The sequence below is a fragment of the Myodes glareolus genome, chromosome 13 (genome assembly GCF_982192425.1).
Source record: "Myodes glareolus chromosome 13, mMyoGla1.1, whole genome shotgun sequence".
NCBI lineage: Eukaryota > Metazoa > Chordata > Mammalia > Rodentia > Cricetidae > Myodes > Myodes glareolus.
The window spans coordinates 11,062,927-11,084,679 of NC_142038.1; the positions used below are offsets into that span (position 1 = coordinate 11,062,927).

Sequence of the window (21,753 nt, forward strand, 5' to 3'; positions counted from 1 at the left end):
AGACTAATCTGGGCTACACGAAGCCCTGACTTAAAAAACAAAAGTTTTTGAAGCGATGTATTTGTTGTGACTATAGTCTGAGAAATTAAAATTAGGTAAGTCAGGTATTAAAATTCTTAGATGATGGCTAATGTTGCAATTCTCCACTTAAAACATTTCACAGCTGTCTGTACTATGTGTGTGCATGTGTGTGTGTGTGTGTGTGTGTGTGTGTGTGTGTGTGTGTGTGTGTGTATGGGGGGTTGGAGATTGAACCTAGGTTTTGTGCATGCTGGGTAAATACTCTGCTTAATGAGCTACACTTCTAGGCCTTGCCATTCATTCATTCATTCATTCATTTATTGTGAATATTTAGCCTGCATGTAAGTATGTGCACCATGTGTTCTGGTGGAGGTCAGAAGAAGGTATAGAATTCCCTGGAATTGGAGGTTTGTGTTGTGGGCCACCACTCAGGTCCTGGCAGCAGAATCTGGGTCCTCCATAAGCAGCAAGTACTCTGTTAACCTCTGAGCCATCTCTTCAGCCCTAGGCCTTGGTTTTTGTTTTTGTTTTTAAATATTTATTTATTTATTATATATACATTATTCTGTCTGCGTGTATGCCTGAAGGCCAGAAGAGGGCACCAGACCTCATTACAGATGGTTGTGAGCCACCATGTGGTTGCTGGGAATTGAACTCAGGACCTTTGGAAGAGCAGGCAATGCTCTTAACCGTTGAGCCATCTCTCCAGCCCTTGGTTGTTTTTTTTTTTAAAGACTATCTCTGAAGTTCAGGCTGTCATTGAACTCAGTCCTGCTTGTGCCTGCTGTGTGTTGGAATTGCAAGTGTGCCATTGCCTGTTTACAGTACTGCACCAAGAACCAGCTTGTCTAACAATGGGTAAAATAGCGTCTTTCATTTTTTTCCAGTGTTAGAACTGGAACCCAGGACCTTGTTCATCCTAGGCAATTATTCTCTTCATCACCGAAACTTTATACCTAACCTGTGAACCTAGCCTGTGAAATACATTAAATCTTTTTGTGGCAATCAGTTCCTAGAGCAGCAGGAAGGAAGCAGATGCACAGTACTGTTTGAAAGCCTTACTTCATTCTAGTTTTGTCTCCATGTTTCCTGCTCTTGTTTCTTGTGTTAAAAAGACTAAGTGAGCAGAGCCAGTAGTACAGGCCAGCCTGGTCTACATATCAAGTTCCAGGGCTATATAATGAGATTTTGCCTAAAAAACAACAGCACTCCCAAACTAGAATCTGCAGACATCTTACTGGCCTTTTTTTTTTTTTTTTTTTTTTTTAAAAAAAAAACAAAAACCTGAGAACTTGATATGTGGACCAGGCTGGCCTTGGATTCAGAGATTCACTGGCCTCTACCTCTCAGTGCTGGGATTAAAAGCATGGACCACCACACTAGATCAACATTTTTATTATACATTTTAATAACCCAGACAAAGGAACTGCAGAAGTATAATCTTAATACCAGCAACTTGTTCTTTTTCTGTTTTTTTTTTTCTTTTCTTTTTCTGTTTTGTGAGACAGTCCTCTCTCTCTACATAGCCCTGGCTGCCCTGAGCTCACCGTGTAGACCAGGCAGGTCTTGAACTACAGATCTGCCTGCCACTTGCCTCTTTCTCTTAAGTGCTGGGATTAAAGGTGTGCATCACCATGCCTGGCCACAGCTTGTTCTTAAGAATCTTTTTCTTCCTTTTTTTCTTCTTTTTGGCTCTTGGTTCCAGCTATTAGAGAAATGTGTGTATAAGATAGATGGCAGTTTGTAGGAATCAGTTCTTTTCCTCCATTCTCTGGGCCCAAGAGATCAAACTTAGATTTCCAAGTTTGGCAATAGGTGTCTTCACCTGCTGAGCCATCTTGCCATCCTATAGGTGTTTGTTTGTTTTTGTTTATATTTTTATACCATTTCTTCAGTATAGTGTTAAAGTATGCAAGGGATTAATTTTCCCCAATCAGTTAAGACAATGGTGGTTTTATGTTTTTATGGGAATGTTATCAAAAACAGTATTTACAGTCATAACGTAGTATAATATTTATTTATAATAATAGTCTATACTAATTGAGCCATAAATCTAGAAAAGGGTATTACATACTGTTTACTTATCCTGTAGCTGCTGTTTTGAAAAAGTAATTTATTTCTAAAGCCTTGTGTTATTATGTTAAAACACGTTTATAGGTAAAGTCAGTGCTCAGAGAAAATAAGCCAGAATATTAGGATTCTGTTTCAATACTTTAAAAAAGGTATTTTTAGAATATATTTTTATTTATATGTATGCGTGTTTGCCTGCTTGTCTGTATGCACTGTGTGTGCACATGTGCATGTGTGCATGTGTATATGTATATATGTAAGTGCTTTGGAGGCCAGGAGAGGGCATGGGAACCCCTTGGGACTGGAGTTACAGTTGGTCAAGAGCTGCTTAATGTAGGTGTTCGGGACTGAACCCCTGTTCTCTGCAAGAGCAGCAAGAGCTCTTATCCACTGAGTTCCCTCTCCATACCCATCAGTACTTGTGTGTGTTCAATCAGGCTCTCCTGTAGCCCAGGCTGGCCTTAAGCTCCTGATCTTTCTGCCTCTATGAATATGTGCCACCATGCCAAGTTTCTGTCTTGATAATAGAACCCAGGGCATGTTAGGCAAGCACTCTCTACCAGCTGAGCCCTATCCCCAATTCTTGCCTCTGCCTCTTGAATATGCCCTGCCATGGTGCTCAGCTGCACTAGTTTTCCATTTGTTTTATGTATTAAGAGTGTGAATGAGAGGAATCATTTAGTGCATTTAATAAAAGCCTCTTGCTATGGTCTTAATTTTTGTCATCCCCAAATTTTTATGTTTAAGTCTTAACCCCCAATGCTGATATTAGAAAGGTGAAGCCTCTGGGAGGTGATTCGGTCATGAGGGATCTGCCAGAATGAGTGGGATTAGTGCCTTTATAAAGAGGCCAGAGAAAGATTAAATGAGATCAGGAGTGTTCAGACTAGATTGGCTATGGGCATTGGAGAAGTGCAGATTGCTTGCCCCTTCCACCATGTGAGGATTCAGTGAGGAGGAACATTTTGGGAGCCAGGAAGCAGACCCTCGTTAGATATCAGATCTGCCAGAATTATCAGAGCCTTGATACTGGGCTTTCTAGCTGCTATAACTGGGAGAAATACGCTCTGCTGTTTAAGCCATCTAGTCTGATATGTTATAGAGACGACCTGAATGTACTAAGGACACCTTTCTTCAAGAAATAGTTAAAGAAAACTCAGTTTGTGTGTGTGTGTGTGTGTGTATGTGTTCATACGCATATATGTACATGTGGGGGGTGTGCCTGTGAGCATGTGTACTCCAATCCGACAGTATGCTTGTGGAGGTCAGGATAGCTTTGTGGAGTCGGGTCTGGGGATTAAACTCAGGTGGTCAGGCTTGTGTAGTAAGCATCTTTGCCTACTGATCCATCCTGCCTGTCTAAGGAAACTTTTAAGAATAAATTTAAATTGGACTGGAAATTTAAGAAGGAACCACCTTTAGAAAGAACTAGTTTTAAGTCAGGTGGTGGTGGCCCATACCTTAGATTCCACCTGAGGTGGGGTGGGCAGAGGCAGGTGGAGCTCTGAATTTAAGGTCAGCCTGCTTTACAGAGCAAGTTCCAGGACAGCCAGGGCCGCACAGAGAAACCCTGTCTTGAAATACAAAAAATCAAAACAAAGAAAGAGCTAGTTTTAAGCTAGCAAAGTTTAAAACATTACATCATAAAAGATTTTGGAGCCTCCTGAATGAATTCAATGTTGAAAATAAGATTTCAGCAGTCCATGTTTGTGAGCCATTAGAAAACCTTATTTTTTATTACTTTTCTTGCTGTATAGTGCTGGGGATTGAATACAAGACTTTGTACATACCATCTAAGTATTCTAAGTTAGGTTCTGGCTCCCCCCTCCCCCCACGTTTGTGTGTAGGGGTTGAGAATTTATACAAAATAACCCTTAGCTTATTTATTTATTTAAGACAGGGTCTTGTTTTTAAAACTCTGGCAGGCCTTGAACTTCTCATCTTCCTGCTTTAGTTTCTTAAAGGAGTCTGTGGCTGAAGGAAGTTTCATTCTAAAGAACTCTGTTTTAAGCCTTGTGGAGTGTAGTTGTGTATTTGTCATCTTCAGGGAAAGTTGAGGTATAAGTTTTGTGAGTTGAAGGCCAGCCTGAATAATTGAACCAAACCCTGTCTCAAAATAAAATTAAATAGGGATTGGGAATGTAGTCCAGTGGTACAACACTTGCCTAGCATGCATGAGTGAGTCTTTGTTTCAGTCCTCAGTAATATAAAAGCTTTTATTTATTTCATTTGAAGCAGAGTTGGGTTAATTAAAACATTTTTTCTTCTTTCCTTTTTTCACTATGTAGCCCTAGCTGGCCTGGAACTTGATATGTATGTAGACCAGGCTGGCCTGGAACTAGGTTGATCCATTTCTACCTCTGCCTCTGGAGTTCTGGGATTAAAGGTGTATGTCACCATGCTTTGCTCCATTATGACTGTTTTAACACTGATCCTACCCCAGAAGGTTAAGAGTAAGAGAAACAGTGAACAAGAAGACAGATACACCTAGGGTGTGGTGAGTGTGGGCTTCTCATAGAAGAGTAACCTTATTTTTGAGACAGCGTATATATAGGCATGCCCTAACATACTCAGTTTATGTGGTGCTGGACATCAAACCCAGAGATTTGTGTATGGGCTGCAAGCACTATACCAAGTGAGCTCCAGCCCTAGCCTGAACCCCAAGTTCTTGCCTTTAAAGCATTGTAGTCTAATTCATCTTTTGTAGAAATCTAGATGTTTACATTGCTTGTGTTTGGTTACAGGAGGGTGCTAGTGTAGCATGGTTCAGGCTTGAATGAAGCAGGGTAGAAATTCAGAAAGTATTCTAAATATATCTTTCTAAATATATCTTGGCCATTGACCTGCATATTCTTTTCTTAGAAATGGATATTTATTTCGGGTTAGCTATGATCACTAATAAAAGAATTAATAAATGGATCTCAAAACCTTAATGGAGTTATTTAAAGATAGTTATCAGTGTAGGTACATTTTATATTTTATGTGCTAGACATCAAATCTAAGATATCATGCTCTCCTACAGGGAATCTACTATGTTTGAAGCCCCATATTACAACTTTTTAAAAAGCATAAAAATAAGGAACAATGTATCATCATTTTAAATAGAAAAGATGTTTGTAGTGGTGTCTCTAATCCCAGCACACTAGGAAGGTAGAGGCGGGAAGACTAATAGTTGAAACTAACCTTTAGTTCAAGGCCAGTCTGGGATACATACAACTTTGTCTCAAAATGAGCCCTTAAATCCAAACCAGCAACAAATTGTCAAAAACTAGCCCTGAATTTGTGATCCTTTTGCTATAACCTTCACAGGGTTGGGGTTTATAAAGACTTGTGCCACCCTGGCTTGGCAAAGTATCTTGAATATTTGTTTCATTTTCTGTATGCCTGCAAGACTTTTCAGAGAATTTGTTTTTCTTTATTTATGAATTTACCAGTTTTGTAGAGGAAGTGGATATATGATAGTCTTCACATATTATTCTAGAATTGGAACTCACAGTCCTATCTTTTTAAAAAGTTTTTAAAATGTCATCAAGACGTCTACCATACTAGACAATTTACCTTTCTAAACATTAAAAAATATATGAGTATTGATATTAAATATCTGATCTCTAAGAACTTTTCAATTAAAATTTTTATTTAGTTTGTATGTGTTGGGGCATGAACTTGTGAAAGTCAATGGAAAACTTGCTGGAGTTGATCTTGGGGCTCAAACTCAGGAAGTTTGGTAGCAGACTCATTTGAGACATCTCACCAGTTCATGCATTTCTATGTCAGGCTCTGGGTATTAAGTAGGTTTTTGTTGGTGCTCCTGTTTTGTTTGTTTGTTTTTTGGTCTATTTTGGTTTTGTATTTTTTGTCTTCTCCCTCCTTTTTCATTTTTCTTCCCTTATACAGGGTTAAAGAAACTGTATAGATTAGTTCTTTGGGAGTTTGAATATGTGTTTGTAATTTGATTTCATATTCCGTGAATTGATTCTGTTTCTGTATGAACCCAGAGCCTCACACATTGGTGGTAAGAACTCTATCACTGAGTACATCTGCAGTTTTGTTTAAAGATGGTGTCTTATTTGTAGCCTGGTCTTCAGTTTTTGGTCCTCCTTTCCAGCCTCCCAGCACAGGGATTATAGGCCCATGTCATGTCTGGTTTCCTTTGTATGTTTTTAAATTCCCTTGTTAGAAGTTCCTACTTGGTTAAACTTGGATAGTGAAAACCCTAAGTTGGCAATCTTTTGCTTGCTTGCCTGCTTGCTTTTTCAGGATTTCTTGACCACATAAAGATATGCATTTGAATTCTAATGTAGTAGTTTGAAGAATACTCCCCATAGGCTTATTATATATTTGAATGCTTAGTCATCAGGGAGTGAGTGGCACTATTGAGAGTTAGGAGGTGTGGCCTTGTTTGAGGAAGTGTGTTGCTGGGTTGAGCAGTGCCATTCTTGCTGCCATGCTCCCTGCCATGATGATAATGGACTAAACCTCTGAAAGTGTAAGCAGGCCTGCAATTGAATTATTTTATGAGATGCCCTTGGTACTGTAATCTCTTCACTTCAGTAGAACAAAGACTGAGCTACCTACACAAGCAGGAGTCAGGCAGTGACATCTAATTCTCTGGATATTGATCTCCCTGTCTTTGCCTGAAAGTTTCCTGGTAGACCTGTTGGCTATTGTTTTTACCTGGCTCTTTTAGCTAATGGTAGAAACCACTGTGATGGTCCCAGCTCAAGAGTATCACATCTGACTATACCACTTTGCCCTGCACTAAGGCAGCTTTCCTTCAGAGTCAGCCTTCTTTTTAATGTGTGTAAGTGTGTGTATGTATGTTGTGCTGAGATTAAAGGTGTGCACCACTACTCCCAGCTTTAAAAAAAAACCTGTTTCTTTCTTTGTGTGTGTGTTTATCTGTTTTTAAATTGAAAATTCATAGAATATATTCTGATTCTTTCCCCATCTCCTCCCAGATCCTCCCCACCCATCCAATCCCACACTTTCTTTCTCTGTATAAAACAAAGAGCCAAAATGAAAACAATAACAAAACAAACAAAATAAAAAAGTGGAATTTTATGAAAAGAAAATACATGAGAAACTCACACAAAAACAAAAACCAGAAGCCATAATATACAAACAAAAGACCTGTAAGATTTATTTTAAAAAAAAAAAAAGCTGAAACAAAGCAATTTGAGACAGAAAATCTACGAAAACACCATCTTGTTTGTTTGTGTTTGCTGTCTACTGCTGGGCCTGGAGCCTACCCTTAAATGTGGTTGATATGCCCAGTGGACTCCATTGGAGAAAACTGATATTTTTCATCCCAATCAGTTATCAGTTGGAGATAGATTATTGATTAGGGATGGGAGTTTGTATCTACTTCTTCCCCTTAGCACTGGGACCCTGTCTGGCTTGAGCCTGTGCAGACCCTATGCATGCTGCCATAGTCTCTGTGAGTTCATTTTTGTATTAGTCCTATTGTGTTTGGAAGATACCTCTTCTGTATAGCTCCTTGAACCCTGAGGAGTGGAGTTTGACGAAGACCTTTCTTCATTTAAAACTGAGTGTAATAACTTTACACTCCTACTCTCTGAGTAATAACTTTTACATTAGTATTACACTACTCTCTGAGTGTAATAACTTTTAACTCCTACTCTCTGCACTTAACCAGTTGTGGGTCTCTGAATTGGTTCCAAGCTATGGCAAGAGGAAACTTCTCTGATGATGACTGAGTAAAGCCCTGATCTATAGATATATCAGAATATCATTAAGAACCATTTTATTGCTGTGTTATTTAGCAGGACAATAGTATTTGGGTTTCTCCTAGACCGTGTTCTATCGAATCTCAGGTTCTTGGCCACCTAAGCAGTGCCAGGTATGGGCTCCATCTCGTGGAGTGGGCCTTAAATCTAACCAAATAGTGGTTAATTATTACCATAACGTTTTGTGCCACTGTTGTACCAGAGTATCATGTAGGCAGGGCATCACTAGTACTCTGCTATTCCCTTTATTTTCTACCCCCTTCTGTCTTTGCCTCCCTCCTTCTCCAGAAAGAGTCCCCACTTCCTATTTCCCTAATCAGACCACTTGTACCCTGCTATTCCCCTCTTATTGTTCCTCAGTCCTGACAGTGGGCAGTGGGCCCATTTTACTTGCCTGGTTTCTGCAGTTGCATTAAGCTGTGTGCTTATATATGAAGATTTGAAGCAAGGAGTTTCCAGTGAGAGATAACATGTGATGTTTGTCTTTCTGGGTCTGTGTTTCCTCACTCAATATGATTTTTAAAAAAAATTCCATTGATTTATTTGCAAAGTTCATGGTTTCATTTTTCTTTACAGCTAAATGATATTCCTTAGTGCATATATACCACACTTTATCTATCTATTTGTTGGTTGGAAGACATTTAGGTTCTTTCCATTTCCTAGGGAGCAGCAATGAACATAGCTGAGCAAGTATCTGGAGTAGGATGTTGAACCCTTTTGGCATTTGTGAAGGAGTAGTATAGCTGGGTCATATGGTAGATATATGTGTAGCTTTTTGAGAATTTTCAACACCAATTTCGGTAGTAGATACACCAGTGTGCAATCCCACTGACAGGAAACAGGCTTCTCTTTTCCTGGCATCCCTCCAGTATACAGAATACAGTATTTTTTCAAAGGAGATTGATGAAAGCACTATCATTTGGTATGTGAAACTAGATTACTTAAAATAACAGGTATATTATTTGACCCAGTTGTATGTTACAAGGGAATAGAATTACCTCACCTCTAAGGCCTTTTCTCCCTTCATATTTCTGTGACAGGGAAAATTTCATATACTCTTAGTGAACAGAAGCGTTCTTATTTTATCAGTAAACCGTGACTCTAAAAATTTGGAGACTTTTTTTAAAACCAGAAATCCATTTTTAGTTTATATGTTTTGTATAAGACAATACAGTTAGAATTAATAAGTTATCTAACACTGGAGCATACATATGGACCAGTAGAGTAAGCTAACTGGTTTATGTGGATCCCATTTGAGGTATTAGTTGCTTGTTTTTCTTCTGGATTTAGGGGATGATTAAGTAGTTGTAGCAGTGCTAGCAATTAGAGTGCCTTGTTCTGTGGAGCAAAATCTTGACTTAAAGTATCCTGTTTATCTAATTAAATGAATTATTATAGTTCTGGAGATAGAACCTGGGTCTGTGTACATGGATGCTCCACTGATCTATATTTCTAGCCTAGGAAAAATGCCATTTAATGGGCATTTTGTCAGCTTACAACATCAATTTGTGGTTTTAACTAAAAAGTCTTTTTAGCAGCAATAAACTTGTAACATCGAATGACTTCAGTTTATATTTTGTCATAAGGGTAAAGGATAGCACAGTTTAAGTTTATTTGTTTTTGCACAAATGTGCTATCATTGTAGTGGTGTAAGCGATAAAAGTATGCTTATAAAAGTATGCAGTTGAAAAGGTAAGGTAGGACATGCTGGGTCCTCAGTGGGTTCATACATTGCAATACTTCCTTTTCTCTCTTCTTCCCTCTTGTCTTTTTGCCTTTCTGTCTTTCTGTCTCTGTCTCTCTCCCCATCATCCCCTTCCCGCCTTTGACAGGATCTTACTGTGTAGCTTAGACTGGCCTGAAACTCACTGTAGTCTAATAAATTCAGAGGACTGGAATTATAGGCATGTGCCACCACATTTTATCCACTTATTTTTTGTTTGTTTGAGGGTTTTATTCTTGTGCTAATCCATACACACTCAAGTTGATTACTTTTCTACTACTTTTTTTTATCCTTTCTATAGTCTATAGTTTCAATCCCTATATTAGATACTGTAAACTCAGAATTATTCTTGAGTATTGAGGATACATAATACATATACTTACTTTGGCACTCATAGTGTAGTAGAAGAGTGTCTTATCAATACTATTGTATTGCTGTGAAGAGATGCCATGACTAAGGCAACTATAATAAAAAAAATTATTGGGGACTTGCTTATGGTTTCAGAGGTTTAGTCCATTATTATCATGGCAGGAAGCATGGCTGCACACAGGCAGGTTCTGGAGCAGTAGCTGAGAGCTACATCCTGATCCATAGACAGAGAGAGACAGAGACAGACACACACTCTGGGCTTGGCATAGGCTTTTGAAACCTCAAAGCCCACCCTAGTGTCACACTTCCTCCAACAAGGCCATACCTCCTAATCCTTCTAATTCTTTAAACTCTTAGAGCTCTACCTATCTCTGCCTCCCCAGTGCCAGATTAAAGGCATGTTTGTGTCCATCCCTTTTTAGTTATATTTATTATTATACTTTATTATTTTTGAGATTATAATTACAAAATTTCTCCCTTCCCTTTCCTTTCTTCAAACCCCTCCTTGCTTTCTTTCAAATTCATGGCTTCTTTTTTCCATTGTTATTGCATGCCTATATATCTATATACATATGTTTTTCTGAATATAACTTCAGTCTGTATAGTGTTACTTTTACTTATGTTTTTAGGCTGTCTTATATAGCCCATGCTGACCTTGAGCTCCTGATTCTTTTGAGTTTCTCTACCTGCCAAGTAATGAGATTATAGAGGTGTGCTAGGTAGCCATTTTCATGTATTTGACATTTATTTGAATTATTAACCTAATATTAGAATGATGCAATTACTTCTTTGTACATTTTCAAGTATTTTGTGTGTATGTGTGTATATGTACATGCATGTGCCATGGCATTAGAGATTAGAAGACAACCTTTGGGAGCTGGTTCTCTGTCTACTGTGTGAATCTTGGTGTGAACTCAGGTCACTAGGCTTGGTGGTAAGAGACTTACCTGTTAATCCATCTCTCTGGCCCCTTTGCTTTATTTTAAAGGAAAGGTAAGAGGTAAGAAAATATGTAGGTTCCTGTAGGTTCTCTCAGCACATTCTCCACTGTTTGTTGTCATTCATTTTTTTTTAAGGTTCAAGGCATATGGTCTGAAGATCCTTTTGAATTTCTTGTTTTTATTTTGAAAGAATAGTTTTGTTGGAATTATAGTTCTTGATTGACAGTTTTCTGCCCCAGCAATTGGAATATGTGGGTCTGGCTCCTGTTTCAAAGAAGAAATCAAACCGAAGTAAGGTTCCTTTGCATTTGATGTGTTACTTTACCTGATTTCAGTATTTTCCTCTTGTCTTTTGCTTATCTATGATGTGAATATTTGGATAACTGTGCATTTATCTTACTTGAGGTATTTTTGGCTTCTTAGATTTTTTTTTAAAAATCAAATTTAGAGTATGTGTTAGTTGTTAATTTCTGTCTGTCTTTCTGTCTTTCTGTCTTTGACGGCGTTATGTGACTTAGTCTGGCCTTGAAATTGCTATGTAACTGAGAGTCATTGAACTCTTGATTGTGTACCTAGCCTTCCAAGACGGGGATCACAAATGAATGCTGCCCTGGCTTTGGGACACTCTCCCTCCCCATTTTTTCTGTGTCTTATTCTCTTTTGAGGATTACCATTAAGTGTATGATGGTATTTGCTATTTTGTCCATTCTGTAAACCTTCAAAGTGTGAATTTTCTTTTTTCTTCTTTTTAAATATGTTTTTAAGTGTGTGTCTGTGTGCACGTACATGTGTATGCATGTGTGTGTGTGTTTTGCTGAGAATCAAGATCAGGGTTTTGTTTTGTGTATGTCAGGGAAGCTCTCTTTATCACTGAGATTGCACACCCAGCCCCTCCTTAAGTGTTTTGAACATATTTAAAATAGCTCCTTTGAAGTCTTTGCTGAGTCTAACATGTGAGAATTTTTCCCAGTGACTACTTTTTTCTCCTGTGTATGAGTCACAGTTTCCTGTTTCTTTTGGGAGTCTTTTTTTTGTTGTTATTGTTGAAATTAGACCTCTCAGACAAAATATTGTTCCAATTTTGGATTTTGAACTTTGTCCTTTTGAAGATGTTGTTACACTTCCTTTGTTTAGGTAACAGATCTGCGAAATGCCTTCACTCCAGTTCATTCTAGTTTCTCTGCTCAATTTTTTCTTCCTTTTTTAAAATTTTAAGCTTTTTTGTGGTTGCTTTTGCCATTTCTGGTCTTGCTTACTGATCTACAGCCAATGATTAGACAGTGGTTGTCCATAAGCATCTGAGGCTAATAAAACTTCATTTTCTCCTAGTAGAGATTATCTTCTAGAGTAGATATATGGGAATACATTTTAAAGCTGAAGTCCTTTCAGAATATAGCCACCACTATTATTTTCTAAGATACATTGAGGACAAAGCTCAGCATCACCTGTTTTAGTTACCTTCCTGTTGCAGTGATAAAGTAATGTAAATGGAGACTGCGCTTTAGTTTCCCAGCCACCCAGACCCAGATAATCACACGGAAACTCTGTTAATTACAGCACTGCTTGGCCAATGACTCAGGCATATTTCCAGCTAGCTCTTACATCTTGAATTAACCTATTTCTATTAATCTGTGTATCACTATGAGGCTGTGGCCTACTGGTAAGGTTCTGGCATCTGTCTCCTTTGGTAGCTACGTGGCGGCTCCCTGACTCCGCCTATTCTCTATGTTCTCTGTTTGGATGTCCTGCCTGGCTTTACTCTGCCATCGGCCGAAACAGCTTTATTCATTAGCCAATAAAAGCAACACATATACAGAAGGACATCCCACATCAAAATACCATGACCTGTTTTGATTGTCTGAATCCATATGATAAGAAAACGACTAGCAACAAGGAGTTGATACTAAAACCATGCATAGCAGTGCTGGAGAGTTGTTGATTCAGTAGTTAACATCACTTGCTGTTCTCGCTCATTACTGCATTCAGCTCCTAGCATCCACAGCAGATGGCCCTCTGTCTTTTAAAGAGGACCGGCATACATGGTGTGCACATAAACTCACACAGATGAATACACATATACACACATAAACAATAACATCTTGAAACAAATACAACACCTGAATAGTCATATTGCTCAGCAAGGTTGACAGAAGGAGAGACTTTCAGGGTTTCTTTTTTTCTTTAATTTTAGAGTGTGTGTGTGTGTGTGTGTGTGTGTGTGTGTGTGTGCATGCGTGCATGCACATGCGTGCACACGTGTATGTATGAATTCAGGTATATATACCATGTTGTGCAGATGGAAGTCAGAGGACAACTTTTAGGGTTTTCTTCTTTTCATTCGTGGTTCTAGGGATGAAACTCGGGTTATTTGGCATGTTTGACAAGTGCTTTTACCCATAGAGCCAAGTGTTCAAAGTTTCACTCTCATTCAGTTTTGTCTGTCCTACAGGTTTGGCTGTCTATTATCTCAAAATATTAGGTCAGCATTATTTTGTTAGTACATCTGTGTGTGTGTGTGTGTGTGTGTGTGTGTGTGTGTGTATCCTGTCTGTAATTTATTTAGTGTCTGTGCATTCACATAGGTACTCATGTATGTATGTGAGTGCACATGTGCCACAGTGTGCACATGGTCAGAGGACTACTTGCAGCAGTTGGTTTTCTCCTTCAAATATGGGTCCTAGGAGTTGAACTCAGATATTTTGGGCTTGGTTGTAAGTGCCTTTACCCCGGAGATAGATGACTGACTTCTGGTACTTGCATTTCTTCAGAAACTGACAGGCAACAGATCCAAAATTTGAAAAGGATAATACAGAGCAAAATTAAGAGTATATGATAACCCCAGTTTTCAAAATTATTTTGTTTCTAAAAACCCAGCCTTCAAAGCAGCCGGGTAAACAAATGACCAAAGAAACTGGGGTGAGACTAATAAACATGACTTATTCCTTTATCATGTATAATTGGGTCTTAGCTTCCCCAAAGAAATTTGTTGAAGTATAGCATGCAGTGTTAACAGTATTACAGACTTCTTGTTTAGCCGATTAATAATCATAAAATATTCTATTGTTCAGAACTATTCTGGCAAGCGAATTTAATGGGTGCTTCTGTGCAACAGTACTACCCTTGGTAGTGCAGTTTGAAGGATTTCTGAAGTAGCAAATGGAGTTCTTACTAGTTCTTTGTTAGTAGCTGATTACATTACAAAAATTCTGGAGTCTCATGTTCTACCAAATAATTCACTTGACCCAATGATACAGCAATATGCATGACTGTCTCAGTGATTGGATCTGCTATTCCCTGACAGCAAAGTGAAGTGTCCTATGAAAGAACACAGGAGCCAGTTGTGGTCCTATATCCAAGAGGCAGAGGCAGGTGGATCTCTGTGTTTGAGGCCATTCTGGTCTACATAATCAGTTTCAAGCCAGCCAAGATTACATAGAGAGATCCTGTCTTAAAAGAGAGAAAAGTGAAGTTGAGGTGCTAAATAGAAAATCTGTATTTATTCATGTTTATTTTTAAGACATATTTTTAGTGTATACACAGGGTGTGTGCGCCTGCAGAGGTTAAAAGAGGGCATCAGATCCCCTAGCTTACTTAGAGGATGTTGTGGGTGATGTGGAACTAAACTCTAGTCCTTTGAAAGGGCAGCAAGTACTCTTAACCACTGAGCCATCTTTCCAGCTCCTTGTCTTTTGTGATGATCTTTTATGTAACCCTAGCCTGACCTCCAAAACTCATCCTCCCTTGGCCTCTTGAGTATTGGAATTACATGTTGGGATTACAGGCATGAGCTACCACAGTGGGCAGGATTTTAGAAATGAATAGGTGAATGAATGTATAAATGAATAGATGAGCTGATAAGCATCAAAGAATAGTCAATTTTGCCTGGTCATAGGGAGAAAAGACAGGGATGAGATATAACAGCCACACAGGAGAAGCCTGCCTTTAATTTGGAAGGAAGAACATGGATGAGATGGTTCTAACAAATGGTGGTGCATATTTATACTCATGTACATTGTGAACGTTAAATCCCGGAAGGTTAACGATTTTTATCCCATGTAAATGATATAGATCCCACTGACTATCTTTTTTAAAACATCTTTTTTAAAAATCACATTTATTTGTGTGTGTGTGTGTGTGTATGCCCGTGTAATAGTGTGTATGTGTAGAGACACATTAGAGGAGTCAGTTCTCGCCATCCAGCACGTGAGTCTGGGCATCGAACCCAGTTGTTAGGCTTTGTATAAGTGCATTTCCTTTCCAAGCCGTCTCTCTGGTCCTAACCCTTTTAAATTTAATCATTTATTAACTTGACATGTCTATGTGCATGTGTGTGTGTGTGTGTGTGTGTGTGTGTGTGTGTGTGTGTATGCGAGCACAGGCATGCATGCATATGGAGGTCAGAGGATAAGGAGTTCTATCTACTATGTGGATCCCAGAAATCAAACTCATGTTGTCAGGCTTAGCAGCAGGTGCCTTTATCTGTGGAACCATCTTGCGAGCTCTAGCTTCACATGTTAAGAAAAAAATCATTTTTTACTTCCAGCTAATTAATTATCCCTACAAAAAAATTATCCCTACAAAAAAAAAAGTCCACTTTTTGAATAGGGGAGCCCATGAGACTTCTACCCTACACTAAGAACTACAGGCAACTAAATAACACTAAGAGCAGGAGAAATAATCTTCCTCAGGGAAAAAGCACACCAACTGGTTATTCAACACTAAGTGGGCATCTCTGAAAACATGCATAAAAATAAAAGTAACACTATTCAGACTGAGCAGATTGCACTTATGTATTTAGGAACACACAACAACAACAACTGGTGAAAAAAGAGGCCATGAATTTGAAAGAGAACAAAGAGGGATATGGGATGGTCTGGAGGGAGGAAAGGGAAGAGGGAAATGATATAATTCTATTATAATCCCCAAAATAATTAAAAAAGATAATTTGGTTGTTTGGCATGATTAAACTTTATGTATGGTATCTTTCCTATTGTGTTTAGAGAGCTTTATTTTAGTTCCATTATAATGAATTTTTTTTTTTCGGGGCCTGGAGAGATGGATGGGTCAGAGGTTAGGAGCACTAGCTGCTCTTCCAGGAGTCTTGAGTTCTATTCCTGGTAACCACATGGTGGCTCACACCCATCTGCTGCCCTCTTCTGATGTGCATGAAGACAGAGCACTTATGTATATATGTAAACAAATAAATCTTTTAAAAAAGAAATTTTTTTATAGCTTGGATTTCTACTTTTGATGACTTTCAGCTTCAACCCTGTGTTTAATTACAAGAAAATTATATCCTAGAGCAGTGGTCTCAACTTGTGGATTGTGGCCCCTTTGAGAATCGAATTCCCCTTTCACAGGGATCATCTAAGACCATTGGAAAGCACAGATATTTGCATTATGATTCATAACATTAACAAAATCACAGTTATGAAGTAGCAATGAAGATAATTTTATGGTTGGGGTCACCACAAAATGAGGAACTATATTAAAGGGTTGGATCATTAGGAAAGTTGACCACTGTTTCCAGAGGGAAAGCTTTATGGAATATATTGATGAAAAATGACCCAAATGACAGAGTGTCATGTCCAGAAAAAAAGCACTACTCTTTCAGAAGACTTTTATGTTAGACCTTTGAAAGAAAGATAATTGTTGTATATGACACAAAATTTAATAGGTACAAAGCTGCATATAATAACATCTGTTCTTTTACCCTCTCTTTTCTTTTTAAGGTAGCTGATAGCATTACCATTTTAGAACAACAATGCTTACTGAGATTCTTTGCCCTATAGACAAAGTCATAAATCATTGCTTGTACCTAAACAGATAGCATAATTACTTTTTCTTTGAGATTCGTTTTTATTTGTGTGTTTGTGTGAGAGAGATACAGACAGAAAATATGAATATGAGAATGTATGGCAGCGTGTGTGTGTGTGTGTGTGTGTGTGTGTGTGTGTGTGTTTGTGTGTGTGTGTGTGCCTAAAGAAGCCAGAGAAAGGTCCTCTACAGCTGGAACTACAGGCAGTTGTGAGCTTCCCATTGTGAGTTCTAGGAACTGACTGAACTCAGGTCCCCTGGAAGAGCAGCAAGTGTTCTTAATCATTGAGCCTTCTCGCCTCAGCTGCCCACTCTCTTGATTCTGGTTTCTTGCTTTCTCTTATTCTGATGACAGCAGTGGGCAGAACTCCTACTAGTGTGACACCAGGTGCCTGAGCAGGTCCAGCAGCCACTGTGTTGTACATAAGACTCCCAGTGCTGACTGACATTGACTGAGACTTTGAAAGTAGTCATACCAAAAAGTTCAAAATTTACACCAGCTGCTTTAATGAGACCATTGATCTTCCAGGGCAGGTCACCTCATCTTGCAGGATGAGAGCAGAGTAGATGCAGGCAAACATGGAGATAAGCTATGGTAGACAGTGGGGATGGTGCCTGGGGGGACTGCCATTGCTGGGTGATGTGCTAGTTAATCAATAGATGGGATGAGGCCCTCATCTGATGCAGCTTTAGCGTCTTTAGAAGACCGTACACCTTGGCAGCACTGAAGGAAGAGGCAATAAATTATTTTTAGTCTGATGATGCTATATTGTAATATTTTGAAAAGGTCTAGTGCTTCCTTCTTTCAAAAGACTTTGTGTTTACTTGATATTTAACATTACCTTCATTTTAGTATATTTTAGATATTTTACTTTAAATCTTTATTTTAGAGTGTATGAGTGGGTTCTCAACAGAGAATCAGTTGAGATTCTTTTGCTCTTTCAAGTCTCATATAGCTCTAGCTAGCATTGATCTTGTTACGTAGTCAAGGATGATCTTGAATTTTTGTTCCTCCTATGATTACCTCCTGAGTGTTAGAATTACACACATACTTAGCCATGCCTTGTTTGTGTAGTGTTTGCGTTTGAACCCAGGACTTTTACAAATGCCAAGCTCTCTCACGTAAGCTTTCCCCAAACTTATTTATTTATTTATTTCGGATGGGGTATACACATGTGATACAGTGTGTATGTAATGATCAAAGGACAACTTATAGGCTTCTTTTCCACCCTATGGATCCCAGGGACTGAATCAGGACATAGGCTAGGTGGCAAGCGCCTTTATGTTACCCGTTAAGCCATCTTGCCAGCCCCAACTCTTGCTGCTTTTATTTTTCTCAGAAAAATTTGGCTTATTATTTTTTTAGTCCAAGAGTTTTTTTATATAGACATACAAATATTTTATATTGTTAGCATACTTTATTTGTGACATTTCTGTTTATTGATTTAGCCTATACTCCCTCTGTTGACTTTCAGGAGTGTTACATTTATTTTAGAACTGTAAAATATCTATGCTCATTTTTATTTAGTTAAAATATTAGTCATATTATGAATATGTTTATGAAATAGTACATGCAAGAATGTCTCAAATTAGTAAATGCTCTAGTAAGAATATTTTAGTATTCTTGTTTGTTAAGTTTGTTAACGAAACTTATCACAATGCCCATTTTATTGGAGAGCAGAGCTATGCAAAGCAAAAAATGGTACATAAAATACCAAGTTTGTATTAATTAAAAATAGTGTTTCGAATGTAAGAGCAATAAAAGGATTTTTCTGATATTTTCTGGTTTCCATCATAAAATGAACTGATACTTGGTAGACTACAGTAATGGAGGTACAGTATTATACTTCACTAGCATACCATCATGATGAATGAACGTTTGCACCCGTGGCCTGTGGGGCATCATGGTCCTCGCCTTCTGTATTCTGTGTACAAAATGAGGGAGTGGCTTGCTTTGCTCCATCTTACTATGCTCTGGAAAACCATAGATTAATGAAATTTTTCATGTAAAAGATTACAGAGTGGTAGTTAAAGATTATGTTTGCCCATGATTGGAGTTGTGTTCTTTATGGTAGTGGTTAGAATATTGGGTGCTAAATTTAGCAAATAAAGGTGTAAAATGTGTAGGGTGTTTTTCTTAAACCTGAACTTAGAGGATTCCTTGGGTTCACAAAGTAACTGAACTGTATTGTAGTGGCTATTGTTTTTGAAGCAAAACATCTGACATGAGACTTCACTTAGTAGATGGGCTGAGGGAGCAGCAGAATCTGGCCTTTGAGACAGGCTCTCAGTATGTAGCCTAAGTTGATGTCCAACTCTCAGTCCAAATTCAGCCTTGCAAGTGCCATATTACACAGGTGTGCTACCATGCCCGGCTGGCCTTCTCTCTTAATCCTCCTTTGGCACAGCTTCAATTGAGGGGAATGCAGACAGATTTGAAGCATAATTTTACTTTGGTTGTTCATTTTGATCTATCTATCTATCTATCTTTCTTTCTTTCTTTCTTTCTTTCTTTCTTTCTTTCTTTCTTTCTTTCTTTCTTTCTTTCTTTCTAAACAGTGAAGAGATAGCTCTTTCAGAAGACCTGACTCCAACACCTAGAACCCATGTGAAAAATTCAGGTGCAGGAGTGGCAAAGACAGGTTTCCCTACAACTCAGTGACCAGCCAGCATAGTGGAAATGGCCATCTCCAGGCCACTGAGGGATCCTGTCTTACAAAACAGGTGGATGGCTTTTGAGGAATGACACAGGAGGTTTTTTCATCTATCCCCACATGCACCTGCACACATACATGCATAAAAAATGCATCACCAACCCCCTAACAATCCATAAGTGTACATAGATAGTTCTCCTTTTTCTTTGGGGAATTGAGTATAAAACCATCATTTTAATTATAATGATTCCCAGGCTACTGCTGTATTTGGTCGTACTGGAGCATTAAACATGTTAGGCAAACACTCTACTATTAAGCTATGTCCCAGCCCTTCCTCCTTTATATCTATTTATTTTTAAAAATTTATTTCACATGTGTAGAAGTATTTGCCTACATGTATATATGTACCAGGGGTGTCTGATCCCCTGGGACTGTAGTTATGGAGAGGAGCAGCTGTGTAGGTTCTGGGACCCAAACCAGGGTGTGTTGTAAGAACAGAAGTACTCCTAACCTCTGAACCCTCTTTCTGCCTCCTTTGTTTTAACTTTGAGACAGTGTCTTCCAAGTTGTCAAAAGTTGTTCCAAAGTCAAGTGGACCTTGACTTTGGGAGCCTCATAACTCAGCCTGTCAAGTAGCTAGAATTATAGGCCTGTGCTACCACTACCATGTCCAGGTCAGACTACTCTTACTTTTTTTTTTTTTTTTTTGATATAGGGTCTCAGTTCTAGGTAGTGGTGAGAACTAAACCCCACCTTCATATATGTGAGTTAAATACTCTACCAACTGAACTCCACCTCCAAACCCAGAATAGTTGTATTTTAAACCATTCTTTTTATTTATAATAAAGTCAAATAAACATTAATTATATTAAAGATTTTCTAAGATTCCTTATTGAGTGTTTTTAAGTCTTTCTTATTTTGTTGCTGGGAATTGAACTCAGGACTTCAGGTACCATAAACAAGCAGTATGCTACACTACTTTCCCAACCTTGTCTAAAGTTCTAAACTTAACTCTTTGGTTATGTACTGTAATTACAGCAAGAGGGGATTAGTGTTCTGCTTTTAGTAGATAAAGACTGCTAGGATTGTGCTGCTATTAACGAACTAAGTATGGATACATAATATCTTTTTTTTTAAAGATTTATTTATTTCTTATGTATACAACATTCTGCCACCATGTATGCCCGTACGCCAGAAGAGGGCGCCAGATCTCATTACAGATGGTTGTGAGCTACCATGTGGTTGCTGGGAATTGAACTCAGAACCTCTAGGAAGACCAGCCAGTGCTCTTAACCACTGAGCCATCTCTCCAGCCCCTGATACATAATATCTTAAGGGTCTGCCTAAGTAGTAACTTTTGCCACTTAGAAAAATAGCGTACTGTATAGGTTAAATAATCTTTCATTTCTAGTCATTGACTTTATGTGTTTTCATACAGGCTGCTTTCCTGTTGCATCCATGATATCGTTTCCTAGTCTCTGCCCCATGATTTAATTTGGAATTCTGAAATGAAGATGGAGGAGACAGTGGGAAAAGTGGAAGACCTCATTGAGTCTGCAGCCCCACCAAAAACCTCCGAACAAGAGATAGTCAAGGAGGAGGATGGTTCTGTAGAACTGGAATCTCAAGTTCCGAAGGATGGTGTAGCTGACTCTACAGTTCTTTCTTCAATGCCGTGTTTGTTGATGGAACTGAGAAGGGACTCTTCAGAGTCTCAGTTAGCATCCACAGAGAGTGACAAGCCCACAACTGGCCGAGTCTACGAGAGTGACTCCTCTAATCATTGCATGCTTTCCCCTTCGTCTAGTGGTCACTTGGCTGATTCAGACACATTGTCTTCTGTAGAAGAGAATGAACCCTCTCAAGCAGAAACAACAGTAGAAGGAGATACATCAGGAGTGTCTGGTGCCACTGTTGGGCGCAAGTCTAGGCGGTCCCGTTCTGAAAGTGAAACATCTACTATGGCTGCCAAGAAAAACCGGCAATCGAGTGATAAGCAGAATGGCCGAGTCACCAAGGTTAAAGGTCATCGGAGCCAAAAGCACAAGGAAAGGATCAGACTACTGAGGCAAAAACGGGAGGCTGCTGCAAGGAAGAAGTACAACCTGCTCCAGGACAGTAGTACCAGTGATAGTGACCTGACTTGTGACTCAAGCACGAGCTCGTCAGATGACGATGAAGAAGTTTCAGGGAGCAGCAAGACAATCACTGCAGAGATACCAGGTAGAGGATGTTTTTTAAACTGACTGTAGAGCACCTGATGGCCTTTCTCAGCTGTCAGACTCATTTAGATGAGTGACACTTGAAAAAATCCAGGAGACCTGCAGCTCTATATAAATGTGAAGACTGCAGTCTGTTAACAAGACATGACCAGCTTAAAACACAAACAAACCTGTTCTGAGTTGCCAGTG

The 21,753-nt window shown here is 38.8% G+C and overlaps 1 protein-coding gene across 3 annotated transcripts in view; it reads left to right on the forward strand.

The window, feature by feature from the left end:
- Positions 1–21,753, forward strand: part of Ark2n (arkadia (RNF111) N-terminal like PKA signaling regulator 2N) — a 75,786-nt gene that overhangs the window by 11,100 nt on the left and 42,933 nt on the right. For all 3 annotated transcript variants that reach the window (XM_048419682.3, XM_085676392.2, XM_085676393.2), the window contains exon 2: positions 20,781–21,565. In XM_048419682.3, the coding sequence (XP_048275639.1) occupies positions 20,851–21,565 (715 nt within the window). In that variant the 5' untranslated portion in view covers positions 20,781–20,850. The remainder of the gene's footprint in view (positions 1–20,780; positions 21,566–21,753) is intronic.